The sequence below is a fragment of the Plectrocnemia conspersa genome, unplaced genomic scaffold (assembly GCF_051122295.1).
Source record: "Plectrocnemia conspersa isolate PC_06_02 unplaced genomic scaffold, ASM5112229v1 ptg000001l, whole genome shotgun sequence".
NCBI classification, from domain to species: domain Eukaryota; kingdom Metazoa; phylum Arthropoda; class Insecta; order Trichoptera; family Polycentropodidae; genus Plectrocnemia; species Plectrocnemia conspersa.
Window position 1 is genome coordinate 17,308,249 of NW_028277165.1, and position 25,017 is coordinate 17,333,265.

The 25,017-nt window shown below is 28.8% G+C and overlaps 1 protein-coding gene across 5 annotated transcripts in view; it reads right to left on the reverse strand.

Annotated features, from left to right (window-relative positions):
• CASK (peripheral plasma membrane protein CASK) overlaps positions 1 to 25,017 on the reverse strand; it is a 569,337-nt gene that overhangs the window by 468,154 nt on the left and 76,166 nt on the right. For all 5 annotated transcript variants that reach the window (XM_088193258.1, XM_088193269.1, XM_088193251.1 and 2 more), the window contains 4 exons: positions 20,523 to 20,704; positions 9,988 to 10,163; positions 9,798 to 9,920; positions 6,442 to 6,634 (listed from right to left, as the gene is read on the reverse strand). In XM_088193258.1, the coding sequence (XP_088049384.1) occupies positions 6,442 to 6,634; positions 9,798 to 9,920; positions 9,988 to 10,163; positions 20,523 to 20,704 (674 nt within the window). The remainder of the gene's footprint in view (positions 1 to 6,441; positions 6,635 to 9,797; positions 9,921 to 9,987; positions 10,164 to 20,522; positions 20,705 to 25,017) is intronic.

Sequence of the window (25,017 nt, forward strand, 5' to 3'; positions counted from 1 at the left end):
AATAATATTAGAAGCACTTACATAGTATAAAACGCTCTAAAGTTAATAATAAAAAAGGCGTAAAATAATAAATATTGTATAAGCTAGTCTAATTTATTTTTTATTAAAATTAAAAAATACGAGCTGTCGGACCCTCACTATTGTCAGGTACCGCAGCTACCAAGTACGCGAATACCGCACAACTTTTTTATGTTTTAAATATTATTTTTGATTAGTTCTGATATTTTTAATCTAGTTATAATAGTGGATTGTTAAATTTGGATATTTAAACCATTGTCTACCTGGTGTTCATAGATATCACTTGCATATAGATATAAAAATTGTTTATATAATCATAGATAAGTTTAGAAATATGTTCATTTTTTTTATTTTTCCATTCACTTAAACAGTAAAATGTTTTATTTGTTATTCTTATTTTGTATTATATTGTATTTAATAACAAATTGTAAAGAAGGAAACGGTCATTAATTATTACCATGTATTATATATAATGGTAATTTTGTAAATTTATTGAAAAATAAATACTAGTACTCAAATAAATTACCAGGTGCTTGGTACAAATGTATTGAAAGCCCTAATCTTACTACCGTTGGAAATTCCTTGATCACTGTATACATTATTCGTATACTTAATTGCTTCTTGTATCCCTATCCTACAACCACCGTCGGCAGATATTTAGGGCCGCAGATGATCTTGTAACAATCACGTTTTCCATATATACATATAGTAAAAACATTGATATTCTTTAATACTATATACATCTGTAGAACTAATTTATATATTGGTAATCAAAAATATGAAAGTATTACACTTGCGGTTAATATATGTACCGTACAAGTGCAGGTTGTGCCTTCGGTGCAACACAATGGAAGACACTGAAGCCTTCTTCGGTCTGGCAACGAAGATAAGTATATCTGATATTGGAAGCCATTTGTCCGTTAAGTGAAAGTTATCTGAAGCGCCACAAACGCTTCCATAGTGCAAAGGACACTTTAGCTTACATCCTGAACTGTCTACGGGTAAACGCACATAAAATTTTATCGTCCAGTCCAGCCCTCCCCACTTTGGGCAATTATCCCAAAAAGAAAGATTCTCCCGCAAGCTATTATTGTACCTCTGTGAAAAAGTCTCTCTTTTCCATTACGAGAAAATGCGATAATTCAATTACGACTTTTGCATTCTACCATTAGACAGTTGAAAGAGAGAGCCTCTTATTGTGATGTCGAACGTAATTATGAATAATACAGCATCATACTACGACAGGCGACAATAAAGCAAAAAATTACAAAGACCTATTTTGAATATAAATTGGTAATCACGGAAGACCTAATTTATAATTTATGAGACGCAGAGAATAAAAATTAATTTATTACAAACATTTTTATTATAATACTGTAGCAATAAATAACGTATTACATAATTCCGCAAAAACACGCACGTATCACAAAGATCGAAATATTGCTGTTATTAAATATCTAAAGAATAATATATACATATAAAAGATCACCTAATATTATATATGTTACAGTGAATGTAAATAAATTTTCGATCACCAAAATTAAATCATATCCGGATATGTTTTCACAGGTGAATATGATTAAACTGATAAGCGCTAGTAAAATTATATGCTGCTTTAAAATGTTGTTCACTCGATTTTACAGTTGTGAAACGTTGATTTGCTGCTTAAACCAAAACCTAACCTAAACGAAATAACCATATTTAACTTGATCTGTATTTTAGAGTTTTATTATGATGTTATATTTAATTACATTGCTGAATTACAAGTTTTTTTTAAACTTTAATAATCACTAAATCCATATATTATCAAACTATGGTCATATTACATTGATAACTAAAAAAATATTTATAAATAATTTTATATCTACGATTGCAAATACTAGGTTAGTAACGATCGATTAACTCGATGAACAATACTAAGAAGTGTATAAAACTGTTCCTTATGGAACGGGTGTCATTCTTAAAACGGGTGTCAAAAATAGAGCTAGTACGAGATTTACGTGACGTTCTAATTAAAAAAACTTGCTCCCAAGCTTAATTAGAAAACATGTTGGAAAATATTAAAAATCCATTACTGAATAAAATTCTTTAAAAATATTTCTTTACTTTTATTGAATATCCCTCATACATATAAACATAATTTTTAATCGATTTATTATGTATTTTTTATATACGATAGAGTGTCTCATTTGTGTAATTATAAAATAAAATATTGGCATTTTTTAGTAGCCATAAGGTTAAGCAAGAACGATAAATTTATATAATATTAGATTAAACGCTTTCACATAAACTCAAAAAAATATATAAAAGTTAAAAGGCATAGGTTTTTTTTAAAACGTTTTATCGTAATTTGTTTTTTAATATTTTAGGATTAAGAGTAAATCTTACAAACTCTCTCTCTTGAGCTTATCTAATAATTGCTTAAACGAATTTTATCCATTTGTATTTATATATATATATTTATATATATATATATATATATATATATATATATATATATATATATATATATATATATATATATATATATATATATATATATATATATATATATATATATATATATATATATATATATATATATATATATATATATATATATATATACACACAATAATATAGACGCTAAGCTATTAAAGATATGTGCAATGGGGCGCAATTTGGGATTACTTGATACTCTTACTCAAAATGAAATGTTGATTTAACATTTTTTGTAATATGTGTAGTATAGTGATAATATAATATATAGTAATTTTAACGTATATAATTCTATGATAATCAATACATATTTAATTATTTTTATACATTTCAGATATTTCTTTAAAATATAAAATAATGTAAGTACTTATTTAATATTCAGTGGGTTTGAAAAGGTTTTAATACCATACTTAAATAAAATATAAGAAGGGTTGTATACATAATTAAAATTGAATAATATAATATAAGTAAAAAAACATTAAAACGCATAATTCATATATTAAATCACTATTGATTTATAAACCTAGTATTAAACTAAGAATTAAACCGAGAGGAGCCAGCGAAGATCACATAGGCCGCCGCTTCTCTCTTCGCATTCACTGGTCCGGAATCCAGAGAGAAGCTTTCAGCTTACTGACGTACCCGCGGGCAACACGTTTCAACCATTGCGCAATAAATTAGATTATAAACTATCTATGTCCATAAGGTTATGATAAATTTTAAGAGCAAATATTTAGGATATGATTTTTTAACCAATTAAGCACTTTATTTGCATTTTTAATTAATTCTATATTATATTGCTTTTTTATATTTATTGTAATCTATATAAGTAAAAATTGTTTAAATTATTTGGTAATCTTTAATACTGAAAAAATATTTAATTTTTGGATGATATTTTTATTTCGCAAATAAATATTGGACCTACGTTTTGTTAGTATTCGTGCGCACGGTGAGATACATTGCCTTTCGCTCGCTCGCGTGTAAAGTGACGAGAGTGAGTGAGAAGAAGTGGGCGTGCGGAACGCATGTAACGCAGACACGAATGAAACCTGTGCTAATATCGTATTTTTTTTTTTTTTTTTAGATTAAATTAAGACCATCGTGGCCTAACAGGTTACCCTAATGCGCCACGATGGTCGAAAACAAATTTTAAATTTGTAAAACAAAAAAAAAAACGTATATATACATAAATAGAACAATACTTAAAAATAATAAACATAACAAAAAATTATAAAATATCAAAATTAAATGAGACAAACTGGATCAGCTCCTTGTAGCTAACATTAAACAGGTCAATATGTAATGCAAGCGTATTAAGGAGCCGTATGGCCACAGCTATAGGCGAGTCGGCAAGTGCGGATGTCCTAGCCCTAACTGCCATCAAAAGAGGTCTCGATCGTGATTCTCGAAAATGTTCCGGAACCCAAAACTGGAATTCCTCGAGAATAGCTGGATTGTCGACAGCACCTTTTAGTAGTATGAAAAAATGCTTAGCGACATACAGCTTTCTGCGAGAATTCAGCGAATCATATCCCAACGCCCCTAAAAGAAAGGCGCTGGGATATAAGTACGAATAATAACCAAATGTCCTTTTGTAAAGGTATCTTAAATACCTTTTTGAATTTTTTCCACTAAAAAGGAATATTTGGCTATTCGGGGATTCCAAATTATAGATCCCGATTCAAGAATGCTACGAACTAAGGTGTCATAGAGGATGCGAATAACTGACGGATCGTCAAAGTGAAAGGCATTCCTCATAACAAAGCCGAGCATCTTGGAAGATTTATCACAGACGTCGTGTATGTGTAGAGAGAACCTCCATTTGCTCTCGAAAGTGATTCCGAGATCTTTAATGGAAGTTTCTCTAGTCAAAATGTTACCACCGAGATGGTAGAAATAAGCTGATGGCGAACGGGATCGAGAAAATGACACAGTATGGCACTTTCCGACACTAAAGGGCAGACGGTTAACGGAAGCCCATCTCCACAGAGAGTCTAAATCACTTTGTAGAGAGAAGGAGTCCGCAACAGATCGAATGCAATTATATAATTTTAAATCATCTTCGTACAGAAGAAAACTTGAATTTTTAATTGCTGTATTTATGTCATTAATAAATAACACAAAAAGCAGAGGTCCCAGATTGGATCCTTGAGGAACCCCCGAAGGGGTATAATATTCCTTTGACAATCGGCCACCATAGGTTACAAACTGTCTACGATTGCTTAAATAACTCGAAAATAACCGAGTTAAATTATCTGAGCAACCGAGGTTCGACAATTTTTTTAATAATAACGTATGACAAACTTTGTCAAAGGCTTTCTCAAAATCTGTATACACGACGTCTACTTGAATTCCGGCATCGAGAGAAGTTGTCACCGTTTTGGTGAACGACAGAAGATTAGTAACAGTGGAACGGGCAGGACGAAACCCGTGCTGTTGGTCTAATAAAACTTGCTGAAAGTGATTGTAAAGATATTTATGAATAATTATTTCAAATAATTTAGCAGGAGCTGACAACACTGCTACTGGTCTATAATTCTTTATATATAATTTGTCACCCTTTTTATGAATAGGGGTGACTTTTGTGCATTTCCATAGATCAGGAAATGATGATGTTTTGAGAATCAGATCATAAATACATTTTAGAGGAGCAGCGAGACTTACTTCGCAACCCTTCAAAATAAAATCGGGAATTAAATCAGGTCCAGAAGAACGCCCTGTCTTTAATTTATTAAATCCGTATTTAAGATCTGAGTGCTCAGTTTCTCTGATGGTCAGTACTGAAGACCAAGAACATGAAGAAGGAAGCGACTGAGCAGAAGGCGAAAAATATTCCTCGAAAACAGAACGAAAACAGAACGAAAATATTGCGCAAAACCGTCAGCAATATTTTGTGAACCGTCCAATGTTTTATCGTCGAGGTTCATAACTTTCAACGTATATATTATACATATGAGTATATACTCTCTATATATAATCGCTACTTCAATATAACGATAAACGTCATAATGAAAGAGATTTTACCACCTTTTACTATATAATATTTGTTTTAAAATTAATCAAAATAGCTTTTAAATTTGCCTCATCTCCCTCTTTTTTTACAACCAGCGAGGGTCGAAGTTAAATAATGTATTAATAATATATCATGTTTGACTTCTACCTAACTTCGCCATAAATTTAAGGCTCACTTAGCAATATATTATTAATAAAAAAAATTAAAGGGTAATAAACGCAGAAAATGAATTAATTATTATTTAATTGCGTTTGAATACTTTTCGTTGAATTTTTATTGATTACTATAATATAATATAAAAATAAATGTTTTAGGCGAATGATATAATACAGTATATATTATCACAATCAGTTTTTTACTGCAATTAATATGATATCCTAGAATGCACCAAATACAAGCCCTTAGCATGAAATTAATTGGTAAATTGTGAGACAAAGATTTATTGATGTTAAAAAAGATTATATTATAATCACAAAAATAATCCATTAAGAAGGCGTGCAAAAAACCATAGCTATTGATATTTTAAAGACATTTTATTACATTTACTTTTCAGAATATTTTGGAGATATTTTATAATTAAAATTAAATTTAACAAGTATTTTTTAAATAATTTATTATTAATGTATACTTTTTTTGTTATTCGCATTAAGCTTAAGAGATGTGACTAGTAATAAATCAACTCTTATAAAATAACATATAATCTTTAATATCGAAAATGGACCAAAATAAGGCAAACTAGCATAAAAACATATTTTTTATTGTTTAAGCAACAGTAACCCTAACCTTGTCAGTGACAGTGATGGTTAATAGATAAGTGCGTTTAGTTGATTGATCATTACAAAGAGTAGACATATATGATATATGATACAAATTTAGACCATTATTCATATTAACTAATTTTACTATATATTATAAAATCGAAAAAATCTTACCCGATGATGTGGCCTCGTCATCTCCACAATCCGAAAAGCTGTCACACGGTTCCCGATCAGGATCGTCACAATCTGTCCAACGTGGACTCGCCACGGCAGCAAGCACAGCTCCTCTCAACTTACGACGCGCGTTGAACTTCTTCAGCTCTTCCACAGTTTCGCCAAGGTGGATCCTCATTTGCTTGTCCCTATCCTGAAGGTCAAAGCATGTTTTTCAGAAGGTTTATGCAAAGGGTCTCCTCCGTAGGGAGATACCTTGACGTGCATATTTTATAAATTTCGTAGACAATAAATCGAGAAAGACACAAGACTGCTGCTACACAGATAAATAATTTAAACCGAGATAAAGTTACGCAATAGCAAATTAAATTTAATGTTTACCATAATAAAGAAGTAAAAATATTTCTTAAATAAAGTTGTATATATTTTAATTAAGCTTCTTTCTTACCTCCTTGATATACCGTCTATTAAACGAATGTTTTCATGTTATTTAATTAGAGATTGTGCGCAACAAAAACGGTTAAAACAATGCTGACTTAACAACGTATTTTATGAAAAATAAATGAATCTTATTATATAAACAAATCCATTTCGAACAGTTGAAGTAAAAGAAAACAAAAATTTGAATGTAGCATAGAAACGTATAGGAATTCAAACCACGATTCGTTATTTGTTGACGAAGTCGAAATAAATGATTAAATACATCGATTCTTTATTTTTACAGAGAGATATCTCTAAAAATCAAAGCGTTTCTTGAAGTTAAATATTAGAGTAATGCTGAAAAATTGCTTTTTTCAAAAACTTATTTCGATTTGTCATTTTAAAACTGAAAAATCGATATATTTAGAACAGCGAAAACTTAATATATTATGATATTTTATCTCTTATTATTGTATAAAAAATATATTTTGATTCTCTATATGAACTGAAATTAATCAATTACATAAGTAAGAATATAAAACTTCCAGTAAACTCTATTTAAGATTAAAAAGCAATCTATCTTGATTAACGTTTGTCGTATATATGTTACAGTGAATGTATATTACGAGTGAATTTATCTTTTTACTATTATAAATATAATTTCTTTAAAGTTAAAATGAACCAATCAATGATCCGTTACACAATTTTCCACATTGTGACGTCACATTTTTTGACAAAATACTACAACATTAAAAATAAATTCAAACAGACCCAAAACAAATTAATTTAATCATAGTTCTAAAACTATAGTTACTTTTAAAACTTTCATTAGGCCAAGTTGGGTTTGGTTAATTAGTTTAGGTTAGGTTTGTGCTTATAAAAAAACTAATAAGTTTGTGCTTATATACAGTTTAGAGCAGCATATAATACTATCGCCCATCAGTTAAATTATATTTTCCCTAGTATAAATATATTATAAATTTACTAGTGAAAAAGTATTCGGATAAGATTTCACTGAAAGGCCAGTGAATTTTTTATGAATTACGTAACGCGTAAAATTAAATGATCAGAATTTAAATTAACTTTGGGTCAGAATAAAAATAACTTTGGGTCGGAATTTTATTAGCATTATGGTCAGAATAGATATTAAATGGTCAGAATAAAAATAAGAAACGGTCAGAATAAAAATATTAAACGGTCAGAAAAAAATATTAATGGTCAGAATAAAAATAAAATATGGTCATAATAAAGTAACGTGATGCAATAATCACATATTTTTTGATAATCGTTGATTTTCAATTTTTCGAAAATCAACGATTATCGTGAGCTTAAATTTCAAGTGATTAAATATAATTATGTTTTTATATACATAAATATTCTCATTGCATTATATGAATAGTTTATATATTTATAGAATTTTTTATAGTTTTTTCATTTTTTTATTTACAATCTGTCTATACATAAACAATCAGTATTTTTTTATTATGATATTGATATAAAAAATTGTAAAATTTAATTTTAGATATAAAAAATATCATATCTAATTGAGTCATTTATTTACTCTAATATATGTATATAATTTATTTTATTTTTTATAGTTGAAATAATTTTATTTATATTTTTTTTTAAATTACTTTATACATTTTTATTGTAAAATTTAATTTCAGATATAAAAAATATCATATCTAATTGAGTCATTTATTTACTATAATATATGTAGATGCAGAAATATAGAGCAAATACACTTTTATCTTTACCTTCAAATAATGACGAATGAAATCAAACATCAAACAATCAAAACGAGGCGAATGAAAACAAACAATCAGAGCCCAAAAGTTTGGTCATTTTTATGGAGTTTCTAATTCGATTGTTTTTCATTGTTTCTATCAAAATAAGTTTCAGACAGTCTTACATAGATATATAGATAGATTAACATCAAAACTATATAATTAATAGTAAATGTTTTTTCTTTAACTTATTATGTAAACATATAAATTATAAAAAAGATAAATTTTCTGAAAATCAATTATAATATTGACCAAAATAAATATAGAGTGCTTCTTATAAAATAAATACTCATATTGTTCGAAAGCTTTTCTATACAATTAAAATAAATAATGAATGTCAATAATGGATTAAACTATATAGTTATTTTTAATTTAAAGAGTTTATGAAGTATATTCATTTATTTATATAATTGAAAACATATAAATCTTGTAATTTTTAATAATATTCAGACCAACACGATAGTCACCTACTATTGAGATAAAAGATTTGGGTCCGCAACCCATATGGGTTTTTTTAATTTGTATCGTGTCTAGATTAGTGATTATTATATAATTATAATTCCGATTGACCACCACAGGTTTTCTTAGAATTTTCTAATATTTTTAGTGATATCGTGATGATTAAATAAAATCGAGCTAGGTTTTACATATAAAGTATTAATTTATTTTTAATAATGAGCTATAGAGAATATCTTATATGTATTATCTTATCTCAAGAATATTTATTAAAATTATATAGTTTGCGATCTTTCAGTTAATTAAAAATCATGTATATTTAATATTAAATTTGCACTTTAATTTTCATTTATCTATACATAAAACATTTTATGTAATTAATCTAGAATATGTTAACAATGTAATTTTAATTGCTTTAGACCTTTCAAAATTGCTAGACACTAATGTATATTACAATATAATACATCTCAACTGAAACTCTATACGGCAAATTAGGATAAATAACCCATACATCCATACGCTAAATTCATCTCAAAGTTGAGAGCGCTTCTATCGATCCGCAGCGACCCAGTTATAAGAGTGTTCTTTGAGAGAAAATCAAGAACTGCATTAACCGTGTTTCCACTAGCATCAACTCGTTAAAAATATGTTCTAGCTTAGCTTACACATTTTTATTTTATTAATTAAACTCACCCTGAGCCATCTGTGATTAAGCACTTCTTGTATCGTGATCCTGTGTGTATGGTCCACTGTCAACATCCTTTGAACTAAATCTTTGGCCGCGTCGCTGATGCACTCCCAATTTGGTGTATCGAACTGGATTGTGATATCATTGTTTTAATGATACTTTTATGGTTTATACAGACTTTTATGATATACCTACCCTCAGTCTTCCTCGACATATGCTCTCAAATAGTCGTTCTCTTGTGCCATTGAAAGGCAGGGCACCACTCAGTAAGACGTGTAGAAGAACACCGGCCGACCACACGTCCACTGGTTTTCCATATAGTTGGTTGGAAACCACCTCAGGTGCCATATAGTGCGGAGTTCCTATGCGTCCTGTATATCCAAAAGTTATAATTAAGATCTAAATATGAAAATGGAATACACAACATCGACAACAAACACATGTTATTAACACGAGTCCCATTATTTAACACTTGTTTTCTATGATGAAACATAAACGGCTTAAATAAATTTAATTGAATAATATTTATTTAATATGTAACTCAAATTAATAATTCAGCATGCATGATATAGAAATATATATTCTTTTAGTAATTTATACAAATTTTATTATTATTATATTATATAAGTATATGTATATACAGGTTGGATATAAAACACTATGATATTGACAGTTATTTTAAAACTTTCATTAGAATATAATCAAGACAGAATTTTGGTATTGGCATACATATGTATTAAATAATTTTAAGATAATATGCTAGAAATCATAGCAAGCTCTAACCGAATTGAAAGTTTCCAAAACGTATTAGTCTCAGATAGTAAAATTAAGAAAAAGCAATACTAAATGTAGAAATAAAATCTAAAATCATACATTGAAACTTTTTAAATAAAATTGTATTGGCAAGTTTTAATTTCAATACAGCTAAAAATAGAGTACGAATTTCGGGTTTGAAAACAAAAAGCACCATAAAAAGTCATGATAAATGTTGATATATTCAGACTAAATTGATGTCCCTGAAGCTTTTCATAGATAAGATGAAACATCGAGCGAGATAAAAATTCTAAAGTACTTCATAAATGCCCCACACGAAACCAACTCTACATATCTGAGTTATAGATAAAATAAAAAATATATAACATCTTCTAATATATGCTATTTTGGTTTAAAGTAACACCTTAGATCGGTAATCTTAAACCAGGAGAACTAAATTATTGATATAAGTGTAAGACACCATTACTTTTAATATTTGGCGTAGAGAATCTAACACAACTAAACCATCTATATGAAAGCCCAAATCTCATCCAGAAAATAAAAAATAGCTGGTATAATGTAACAACTATAAAAAAGCACATCCGATGAAAGTTTTAATATGGATTAAAACCAAAGATTGCATAGCAAGAGATGATGATTACAATATTTAAAAAATATTTGTAATGCTTTTGGAACTATATGTACAATTTAAAAATTATCAATTAAATGCTAAACTCGTAACTTACTTTTATGGGCGCCAATTTAGTGTAACGGCAAAAATATGTAAATATATAATATATATAAAAATAACTTACTTAACGTTGAAAATACATATGTACATAAATAAGTAAAATCTGTTAATGGATAAAGCTTAAAAACATTAATTATACTTCATCCTTAATATTATAATACACTCTCAATGAGATGTTTTATATCCATACCTGTACTATGAAATATAGTATTTTATAATAAAATATAAACATATATTACAAATAAAATAAAAAGCGATTAATAAGGCTTTCATGCATTTTGTGATAAGTTTAAAATAATTAATAAAAATAATATATACGTACGAAAAATAAATATATTTGTATTAATCGTAGATGAAACACTGCATTTTAAAAGAGCTCATACTTAGCTCTTTATTAATATCGTGTACTCGAAAAGTTACACGTGGTATACGTATGTGTCTCCTGGGATAACATCGACGTTGATAGGCTCTTTCTTCGCTACCACGTAAGTTCGTTTAGTATGAAAATAGCCTATAAATAATTAAGCTCCAATTCCTAGTTCAGATTTGTTACCGTGCTATTATCAACGCGTTGAACGCGAAGCGATACTGGAGTTCAAGAATAATTAATAACTACTCTATCTTTTGGCGTATTAATCAAATCATTAATGTATTATGTGCAATTTATAGTTAAATTTAAAGTTAGATTGGCTTTTTGAGGTTAGTTACGTTCAAACTGCCAGCGATTATTCATGAGAGATGAGCGAGTAATTGCTCGTCTTTGAATAAGGTTCAAAATGAATCCTCTAATCTTAATGCATCTTTTACGAAGAGGATTTATTTAGAATAAGCTATGTTGGATATTTAAAATATAAATAAACGAATCTCGAATGTTGCTACTACTAAATTAAATATTATTTAATTTCTTAGTTATTTTCTAAGGGTACGAAATACGGATAATACTTTTTGATACTTTACGACCTACAGTTTTAAAATGTGGTTTGCTATACTTAAAATGATTAGAGAAATTCTTTAACGATTGATGACAATCTCAAGTATTATTAAAATATTATTCAATCTTGTTTTAGTGTTTATTTTATTTTGTTTTTTATTACAAATCTGATCTGATAAGTTTCTACAATGCAGCATGATGGCCATTATACAAACGAGATTCATATCTTTAAATTTTTTTTAATAATAAAAAACGATCATGGTGCATACCTTAAAGAGATAAGCACAATACCACATATTTTTTCCAGCTCCTCATAGCTATGGCAGAAAGTATCATTACGTTTGTCAAGCTCATTGAAAAACTGAAGCGTTTGTTTGCGTTAAGATTGGCAATAATACGCAATTCTATCGGGCACTCTAAGGCTCGCGGTCGATAATCGCCGAGCATTTATGGATTGTCGACACCGCCCCATAGCGACTTTAAAAAGTGCTTAATTGAGTAGACGCTACATTGAGAATGTAATGATATATAGAAGAAAAATACTAGGATACAAATACGGATACGAACATGACTCTATTTTGAAAAAATATCTCAGACTAGAATTACAAACAATAAAGCCACATTCAAGGACGCGAATACGGAACGCGAATCGCCAATAAGTGACACGCGCTCCGCAGAACGAAACGGAGCATGCTCAATATTTTGTCGCAAACTTTCAAACTTCTTAGAAACACTCCCAGAAATGTACCATATTAACGGATTTGTAAAAACAGTTGGTACCAATATTAATACAAAAGAATGCGCTTCATTATGCAATATTTTTATTGTTAGCAGCATTTTCAAATCCAACCTATTTTAATTACGACCCTAAAACAAAGGTAATTATTGTTAGATGTTTAGTAGACAATAACAAATAGTCTGTTTCCGCTTTTAATAATCGTATTGGTTAGTTGGTTGAGAGTAGGAAGAGAAGGAAACAATCTTAGACTTAACCCCTTCAACGTTATGCTTCACTATTGAAAGTGTGATCCGCAATGACACGAACTTTTTGCTGCTAGCGGATATATACACACCAAAAAATTATTTTTTGGTGTGATATATTTTAAGACATGGAGCTGCGCAAAGTGGTGATCTGCTGCAGTCTTCACACCAGTATTTAGATTATTAGACATATCCGTCGTTTCCATTGAGTTTTGCTAAAATTTTCAAAATGCGGATATATCCGTCATACCCACTTTGCAAGTACTTTTGTCATGACGGATATATACGACATATCCACTTAAGGGGTTAAAGAATAGACATTTTGATATTTCTATGTTTTTCATTCCTCGAGAAATAAGTTCCAATTTCACTTCTTTCACTTCAAATTTTGATAAATATATGTTTAAGGAAACAAACTTCAATAAGATAATGATTTGTTATAATGAACGCGAATAATCAAAGTACTAGAGCGGATCGAGTTACTAAGGAATTTCGGGCTTACTTATGTATACCCGAATCGTAGAGAAAATTGTCAATAACATCTGTAGCTACTTTAGATTATTATATTTCGAACAACATTAAAATAAAAAACCGACAATAAATTTTATAGAAAGCCACTATTATTTTTGCAATATAACGAATTTCACGTAGAGCGCTTTTTTATCTGATTTATATAGTAGTTCTTATATTACCAAAGAAAAGTAAAGACCGATTAGAATAGTTGAGAAAAATCATAAGTAATTTTTTGACAATCGAATATTTTCGACATTTTTTGAAAGCTTTCAAGATGGCATGAATATTTTCAAACATCTGGCACGGATCTATCCTTTCCTATGCAGCGATTTAAAATATGCGGCGGTTGTACAACATTTATAAATATTCGAATAAATTTAATTTTAACAAAACAAGTCACGATTAAAATTTTCTGTTTTCTCGAGATGAAAATTCTGGTATTTTTTTTTTTTTAAATTCTCAACAAATATTTTTTTAGAAGAAACACTAGCATCATTTCACTAAATATGCTGCATCTTTAGCTCTCAATAACGCAGACTTCAATTCAGGTTTATATTATCGAGAATGATATAATAAAGAGATATAAATCACGCAGTGATAACGGCTGAAATAATCAGTAAATGTTATTATTAAAGCGATATATTAAGCACTTTAACTTAAAAATAATATTTGTTATTTTTGTAGCAATATTCGAGGTTCACTTTTTATATACCGTAGTAATGTGATGTTTATAATTTGACCCGCCAGTCAAATCAAATGCAATACAAATTAAAACTAGACTTTATAAACATCCTGTATACACCGTGAAAGGAAAAGACACATACAATTGTATATAAAACACAATTTTTACGGCAGTCGCTGTATAATTAAAATACACGAATAATGTATGTTAAGTTAAACAGTGCAGGGTTGATTTTACTTGAAAATAAATAAAATAATTTATAAAAAATAAATAAAATAATATAACATGCTTTTAAACGATTAAAATATTCTATGATATATAAAATTAATATGGTCTATGGCACACTTTCAGTAATCTGACGAAAAAAATATCAAAGATGACGATGAACATGATGAGTTCGATGGCGATGAGTGAATAAACAATTTGACAATAAGCAGGGGCCACCTTTCCACAATATCTAGACAAAATGTATATCAGGGAGAATCTTATTTATTTAATAGGTAAATATTAAACCCAATTTTTGACTTAACAATGAAATAACTTGACGTATAGACAAACTAATGCGAATAAGTTTATAGCGTGACGTTTCCCGTGTGAAAAGTTTTCAGAATAAAATTCGTATGAACGATAAGCGTAATGTATAATATAAATGCTGGGTGCTATAACAGCAAAGTTTGCCGTTTCGTGTTATTTATGTGCAGAAATTTTATACAATAGATGCATGAGTATACATATGTGTATGTAGCACATACGAGAGACCGAAAAGTAATCAAAAATTTTAAGACATCTTATCTCGCGATGGTAAGCGTAGCGTTTATTTATGGTAATATTTTTAAGTAAATTAAACACTTACTCGAATTGAAAACATTACTGAATTTCTCTCTTAGATCTAATATTCTATTTTACAGAAAAGATTATTGCGTTACGAGTAAAATATATATTTTATAGATAGCGAGTATAAAAAAATCTGTACTTTGTAAAATATATTTTATTACCTTTCGATCCTTATATACATACATATGAATACACATTTTTGCATGTGTGACATTCAATTTATTTCATTGTTATGTGTGCATCTGAATGTGTCCAATAAGCAGGTGATATACAGCCAATTAGGTGTTTTATTCAAATAGTTTTAGTGAACGTTCACACAATTTTGTGAGACAACAGTGATTATGAACGAATATAACATTTATATATATGTACATATGTGGAATATATATATAAACTTTTCATAATTAATTTAATTTTCGAATGCTATATCATGGCTGGTGAGGATCAAGACCCTTCCATGCGGATTTGAGTACTTGCGACATCTTACCCTCGCCATCGGACTTGAGATAAAGTTGGCCCTTGGAACTCAACACGGGTCTGCAGTCGGACACCAGTTCTGAGAAACGTTTTTACAAATCAAACTCGAAACATGTCCAATTTATTTTTTCAACTGAAAACTGAAACCGTTTCAACCCCCCAGAGGAATGAAATAACATACATATTAATAAAAACATATAAATACAATTAAAATAAAATATGATAATATATAACGGTTATTTGGGGCTGATCGTATAAAATGATACTATATTATTAAAAATATTATATATTTAATAAAATAACATGTTGATTTGTGTTACAAAATAATTATTTAATATCTCGTATCTAAATGTATAATATAAATATTTAATGCACTTACATTGATAATAAATAATAATATAATAACACACCAAAATAATAATAAGTAAAAACAGCACATTAGAAGGTAATTGATAATGAATTACAGACCCTCAAGTTAATTAATGATATGTTTCAAAATATTGTTAGTTTAACGATCAATTATAAGTGGTAATAAAATATTATAAAGAAATGAAACTCAGGTGTAAATAAAATGATTTTATTATAAAAAATAAAGTATACAAAAAAATATTAGTAGAAGAAAATTAGTATAAATGTTATATATTCAATTTATTGTTTTATGAATAATAATAATTACAGGATTGTTAAAGTTTGATTTAATCATTATTATTCATGTTTGCGGTTAATTAAATGACATTAATAAGCCACAACACCTACGCGTGATTTAAAGCGCATTCCCAATTACAACATCGATTGAAAATAACATAAATAAATACACTTAAACAAATAACAAAACCATAAGTCCCACATAAAGCAAAACAGATCGCTTAACATACATACACAGCAACAAAAAATAAGATGAACACAATGAAATCATAACAAATACGATACAAAAAAAATATTGAAATTCGGAAAAACTTTTTTATATTATACCCTTAAATTTGATTATTATTTACATGCGATTTATATAAGAGTTGACGACATCTGAAGAATAATTTAGATAAATATATATATATATATATATCTTTAATTATAAAGGCTTTTTTTTATTTTTAGCACAATATTTAAATTGATAGATACATAATACAAACTCATACATTAAAATGTATACTATAGATTATTTAATCAATATATTAAATACACAAGATTGTCAAAATAAAATTTTAATTCAAAGATTTGCAAGTACTATACTGAATAGGTGCTTTAGTAAGACTGATAAATAATAATTACTACAAACATATTTTTTGAACCAATCCCATACAAAAGTAGTCAGTTTACCCAAAGGTAGGTAAAACCAATAGTTACAAGATTCCACCTATACATAAGTGTACACAAATTCTTGAATAATTAAGCCTCTATAAAGCTAGATATATTGTTTAATTTTCGCTAGTTAATATTGTGTTAGTACTAAATTAAACAGCGTTAGTGTAAAGTTATTAAAATAAAAGCCTGTCTGTAGAAAAGTCTATTGGAGAAAGATCGTTTCTATCATATTAGACCCAGAAGTAATCTCGTTTTTTCAACTTCGAATTGTCGAGTAGTAAATACGTATTTTCAAGTTTTTGTGTCGTGGCCTTAATTGATCTTTGTTTAATGACAATAAAATACACATTTACCTAATCGGAGTATAATAGAAGAACTCTATACTTCAAAATAATTTATACGGAGCTACACATAAATGTTAATATGTATATTTCTTAAATGAATCTGAGTGAAAATGCAACATAATGCATGTCTGACAATTCCTGAGATGGTTAAAAAATTAAATCTAATGTTTAAGATTTTATGACTGAGCCTTGAAGTGGGTCACACAACTGAAGCATATGCAACGATAACTATCGAAGAATTATCAAACAAATTCGGTATTTCGTAGTCTCTTACCCAAAGATGTTTAAAAATATTGGCAAGATCTAAAAAGCGGTGTGTGTTTGGGTACAGAATATCAAGAATCAACACATGTACTGTTTTGTGAAAAAATAAAAATTACAACCATTTCTCCATAATCAGATCAATTGGGTTCTTTCTTCAAACCTGATCACGAAAATCAGTGTCAATCTCACGCAGAAAAAGCAATTCCAACCTAAAAATGCTTTTGTTTGTATACGGTGGTGATTGTAAAGAAATCATAAAAGTGTTAAACAAGATACAACAGTGATGTCAGAAGTGTATATTAAACTTTTAACTCGATTGAGTATTGCATTTCGTGAAAAGAGATTAAAACATCTAAAGTCAATCGGCAAAAAAAAAATTAGCATGACAACATTCTGATAGATTGACCCGGGATAAATCTGCAGCCTTGGTTACCGGACTTGGCCCCTTTCGACTACTATTTCTTATGCCTGAACTACACTCTCTGGAAGTTGGCCAAGGTTGGCCAAGAACGGAGAATATAGTGGGTTACTTCAGTCGAGTTCGGTTATGCCCGCTCTAAAATCTCTCGGAAGTTATCCGAGGTGACCGAAAACGGGAGGTAAAGTGGGGGTAATTCAGTCGACTTGGCCAGCATCGAGCGCTTCCGAACATTGTCGGCATAAGGACCGAAGTCGGAGCTGCTCTTTCGAGCACGAGCGGTGAGATACTTCCCCTTTCGCTCTCTCGCGTGTTAAGTGACAACAGTGAGATAGATATTGATATGCTTTTTCGCAAACTAAGATAGAACAAGTAGCTCGGTTCAATTTCAGTATGTGCGTAGGCGTCCTATGGTTAACACGCATGTCGAGCGCTGCATCGTGGTCACGTGGTCAAGTTATAATACCACATGCTTATCGGGGACTTCAACAAACTCTTACTGACATCTTTGAATATTTTAGGGCACCAAAAGGGATTATTTATATTTTTGGTAGTATATTCTTTTAACAGATATCGTTATTATATTTTTTTCATATAAAATTAAATAATTAGTGGTACTTGATTTTGTTAAAAAAAATCGTTTCGAATATCCTTATGTATTTTTCTAGATCAGTTTATATAAATGTCACACCATAACGAATTCTTATTTAGAATCGATGGCGACAAATTCTAGGATAGTCTCAGATGTGGTGTTCGTGTTTTAAAGTACCATTTTTATGGCTTATGGCATTTTGCAAAAGCCGACAAAGATTTTGCGTAAATTGAATATTTACGACAGAAAAGTTTTCACTGATATTATATTGGTGAGTGCCTACACAAACTTTTATAATTATCAGTAGCGTAATTTTAATAATATGACAATTTAAAAATTGCGATTATTTGGCACATTTTTCGATCGCGTGCAAATATGCCAGCTGTATATGACAGCAGCCGCCGTGCAGAGGTCATTCACGCCCGCCGTCCGGACGGCATATGAAATTTGTGGCAGTGTGGCCGCTACTCGGAAGTCGGCGACCTCGGCTGACTTCAGTTGAACTTCGGCTCGGACAACTTCCAGAGAGTAGTACAAGCACTACATTTTTTTAAATAACTAAAAAGAAGTGCAATTGGCTCTTTTTGATTGTTTTATTTTAAGCAAAAGTATTTCATTAGCAAGGTCGAAGATCATTAAAAACTATGAAAATTATATTATATTGAAAGAAATAGAATGTACCGTGAAATGCTATTTGAGTTTTATTCATAAAAACGTCATTACTTCTGGGTACCCTAATATCAATCCTCTCTATTTGCATAAATTAATCAAAAGCGTTTATTGATAGATTCACATATAAATTTTGAATAAACAATTTGAGTATCAATCAGAATGATACATATGGTATAAATAGAAGCTCATGTAAGAGCTGGAGAAACGTTAAAAATATATTACAAATAAAATTATAAAAGTTTTTATGTTTCTGTTTTATAAAATAACTGACTTTTACATATCCTTCTAAGTAAAACAACTTATCCTATGCTAATAAAAAAATGAATGGCTAAATCACAGTACCAATATATATAAAAGTTATTTAAAAAATCAAGAACAGTGTCGTCAACTTAATTTTTAATTATTTAATCATTATAATTAACAACACACTAAAATGATGATGAAATAAACCAATGGTGAAAAAATAAAGTTTAACGAGTTCCGTCATCTAGTCCTCAGTGTAACACTAGAATGAGGGTTAAATTAAATTCGATAAATCGACAACCCAGAGAGCTTGAATGGCAATAATAATGAGGGTGCGAATAGTGTATTTTTTCGATCTCTATTTTCCAGAATCTTTATTTCGATACAATGAAATTCCACAGTCTGGCCAACTTTGCGTTTACGACCTTCTTCATTCTCCGGTCGGTTGTTTTAATATAGCGCCACTAACACGCATGCCACCGTCTTTGCGGACCCCCAGAAGTATTATGGTATTTTTGTTACAAAGTTAAATATTTGCACTGAAAAGTTTGGCAACCCGAGGCGCGTCCTTGCGCTAACGACCCGTCCGTAAAATGCGAGGATTTCATAAGACCTCTGCCGTATGTTAAGGCGTCCAAACTTTATAACGACCTTAAATTTAATTTTTGGTAGAATACGTCTTGCCACACAAAACTTGTATAATATAACTCAAAACCCTTCTAAAAAATATTATCAACTATTTATTTCAAGCAATCAAATAAATTTAAATTATATGTGATATGAAACCCCCCAGTCCTTTGTTAGTGAAATTTGAGACGTTATAATGAACTGGTCGTTGCAGTTGTTAATAATAAAAGAGTCGCAACCTTTCGAGTGTATTCATGGCGAGATTCGCCCAAGGGTGTGAAAACTTTATCATTTAGTGTTAGTAGTCATGGTGGGTATGTTAACGAGCTTCTTAATGTGGCAATACCTGGAGGACCTGCTGCGGCCTGACCAGCCGCTAGTTGGATGGCCACACCGAAGCCACCCAATTTGACAGGGGCGGAGTTCTCCCTGCTCGCCAGCAAGACACAATGCGGTTTTACGTCCCTGTGGATGATGTCATTTTCGTGACAGTAGCGCAGGGCTTCCAAGATCTGACGCATGTAGTGACTGAAACAAAAATACAACTTGTTAATATTTATTTATTATAAATCTTTCGTTGCAATATAATATGCTAACAGACGTTAGCCCAATGCGTTACAACGGTATCAACACAATCAACAACTAATAAGTAAGTAGTAAGGACACGACTGAAATTAAAGTCTGTAAATCATCTAATTTATTAAATATAAAATTGCAGCTTACGAGTATAGAATATACTGTTGTTGCTATAAAAAATAAAATAAAAAAACAATTTAAAAAAGCACAATTCAAGCTGTTATCGTATATGTATAAGTTTAAAGTCATCTCTTCATTTTAATAGACAAAGCAGCTGTTTGACTTTGAGACACAATTTTTACAGGAAAATTAGAAATAATTAATAAAAGCAAATTTGTAATAAATGTATTTATATATCGCACAATAGACTGCTTTAAAAAAATACACGCAAATCATACATTTTCCTAACCGGATGTTGTGTCCATTACAATGTCTGTGAAATTTAGTAGTATTAGTATGAGCTTGATATGTATTTTCATTATTATTTTAATAACATATTAATAAAAAAACTATTTTAATATGTCTCAACATATTAAAATACAATAAATGACCATTACATAAATGATTTTCATTACAATGCTTTAAATATTGAAATAATTAATTAAACAATATATTTTTTATAAACAATTATTCATACTTTTATATTAAAAAAATAATTAACACTTTACGTTTTACGTTTCTCTTCAAATTATTAAATAAAGTTAACTTTTTGGATGAAATAAATTATTTAATTTTTACATTGTATTAATATATAAAATACAATACTAATCCAAAAGTATTCTGGATTAAATTAGTAGGTACTATTGAATTATGTATAATAAATAAATTATATTTCTCAAGTTAATGAATATAGAAAACTTTCGGGTAATTTGTATTGTTTTTTTATGTCCATTGTATGATTAATACTTTCATATTATTAAGCGTAAATGTTTTAAGCAGTAATACTCTTGTTTGCAGGGGTAGAATTTTTTTATGCATGACTTTCAATGATGCTCGGCTTAGTTATGCGGAGCGCGCGTCACTTTGATAATATATTAGCGATTTACGTATTAAAATATAAGTGAAGCGAAGCATTTTTTTTTCTTAGAGATAATTCAAAGAATGTCTTTACAAAAATGAGTACGGATCGTATCCGTATTTGTATCCTAGTGCCTTTCATGAAATTTATTGCACTCTCGATGTATCATCTACTATCTGTCAATGCTCAGCTACATTCGGCTACGAGCTTTAGAGTGCCATAGAAACATGTAAAATCATGATAGTCAGATTTTTAATCAAAATTAAATATTAAAAAGATTTTTATTAATTATTAAATTATAATAAATGACTATATTTGTATGTAAATACGTAAATTCAAATTGATTAAAATCTTTACTGTGATGTACAATATAAAAATGATAATTTAATATTCATTTTCTTTGAACTTATTCACATGATACGAACCAATTTTTAACTATTTAATAACGTCTTGATAAGCGTCATGTAATTTGACACATCTTGATAAGAGTCACTAGAGATAAAATAATATTTAAAATTATGGCTTACAAGTTTAATATAATTTGACAGGTAACAGATGTCACTGGATATAAAATAAAATATATTAAATTATACTAAACAATTAAAATATATAATTTATTTAGAAATTATTCAGTGATATATGTATGTATGTACGTACAATTTTCAGTGAAACTGAAGTTGATTTTTTTTAACTTTTATATACTTATCGTTTATTGCATACAATTAATGAAAAATCAATAAAGTATAACATTAAGTACTTCATTAAAAAAGAGTAATAAAATCTTTTCAACCCAAATTTTAAAAATACTTATTATTTAGAAACAGACACTTTAATGAAAATATCATCTAAAAATTATTACATTCCAAGTAATATCTATTACCGTAAAAATTCTAAAATTTCTTGGCATTTTTAGAATCCGGGAATCAATACTGTTTAATATTTCCGATAAACTCCCAGGATTTAATATTGTTTATATCTATATAAATTTCAGTATAATTTGTTTTTATATTATTTCAATGGACAAGGATTTCCTGTTATTTTTTAATTATATTTATAATAAACGAAAAACTAATTTAGTCTGAAAACTATGCGTTATAGCAATAACAATATGTGTACATACATTAATTTTATATTGTAACGTACAATAATAATATTTATATTTAAGTGTGCTTTTTACTATGTAAGTACAGGTGCGGCAAAAAACTCATCAAAAATAAATACTTTTTAATAATTAATATACCTGTCATATAAAATACACTTTTTTTCTTCTTAGACGTAAGCTTAATTGTTAGTAAAGTTTAAATGTTATTTTCGCGTTTTTAAATATTTTTACTTATAATAAAGAACTTTTTCATTAACAAGTAATAATTATCGTAACATCACTGCGACTTAATTCAATATTTGCTACATATAAACTTCTAAAATATAAGCTTACGTCACTATTGTTATCTTTATAATATTTTTAATAATAAATTTCCTAATCTAAACACTTTTCACGTTTAGTGTTTTTTTTTTGACATTTGAGAATGTTTTTTTTTTAATATTCAAGAAGTCCCGATCGATATAATTTATAATAGATAATGAAGTCCTATTTTTCTGACATATAAATGATTCAACTTGCGAGTAGTACTCAGCATATTTGAGTAGTACTCAGCTAATTTAAAAAATACTGAAACATACGAGTGGAAATTGATCATTAAGTTTAAAGCTCGCACATTTACACAAATAAATATATTAGATCAAATTCAATTCTCTAACAGCATAAATATTATCAGAAGCACGTTCAAAAAACAACAAATCAAGTCCAACAAAGTTATGTAAGGCAAGATCGACAAGCAAAAAATTAATAATTCATCCTAAGCCGACCCGATCGTTTCTCACACGTTTTCCACCAGCAGCGACCCAGTGAGAGATTCACAAACATAGCCAGATCTTCAATTTTTCACCGGTGAAAGATATATTTTACTACCGTAAGGTATATAGCACAGCATGTCCAGGGTCCAGTAAAACCGTTTGATATACTATTCTGTTACAAGCATCGGTAAAACATGGCCTGAGTGAAATATTCAAATGCAATGCATTTCGACACCCTGCGCCATTTTAGATGCAACAAGCACGAACGGAAGCGAATAATAAATTCTTGACTCTACGATCGTGAAAATGTTAAAGCACCTGAATAAATTATGAATATCTTGTAATGCGCTTTTATATTAAGTTTGATAAATTAATCGAAATGATCAACACATATTGGTATTATGTCATTGCGTATTTTATGTTATATTGATGTGATTATTTTTCAAGGAAAAACGGCATTTATATTTATTCCATATCACATGTACCGAGAAGAAATATAATCCTATTTATATATAAAATAAACAAAAACCGCCTCCGCAATATAGATGAGCGATGCAAATAAAATATATATGTCTAATATTTACAGATCCAAATATTTTATCATGTTTTTTTTATGTAATAAACTTAAACGTTTATTATGCAATACGGTGAGTTATTATACATAAAATCTGAATTCATGGATTATAATGAACCAACAGCATATTATGTATTTATACGAAACAGTATTTCCATGCTATGAATAGTAATACATACTGGAATATATTAAATAATTCATTAATTAAACATAAAGATCGAATAATATACGTTTATGTTTTCGATCACGCCTGAATAGACAATAGAAACACTGTATCAATAAATATTCTCTTATACATTCAGTATCTTAGCATGTTTTTATTTTTATTTTCGATATATGTAAGCTGTTATATAATCAATTAATCATTTATCCCAACAACGATGTATTTTTTTTATGATACAGACTTCGATCAAAAGTTTTTATAAATAATTTTAACGAGAAACTACTATACTGTTGATATATTTATAGAAAAAAATACTTTTTATCATTTTATAATTTTATAACAGACATTTTTCAATTAACATTAAAAAAATCGTTTAAATGATCATAAGTATAGCATGCTTAGAAAAATAGTATCACAAGAAAAAAATATTAAGAGGAAACCCTTTTTAATTTTTTTAAAGACCTAAATAAAAAATCACACCTTCTATCTGAAATGGTTACAATCACCTGCACAATTTGTTACAATTTATAGGTCAACTTAACGACCATTCAAACTAACAAAAAAAAGAGCAACTCATATTTAAAGTGGAGACACACACAAGAAAAGATAGATCTTCCGATCAAATAATAGCGTACATAATTAGGAATACTGCACGG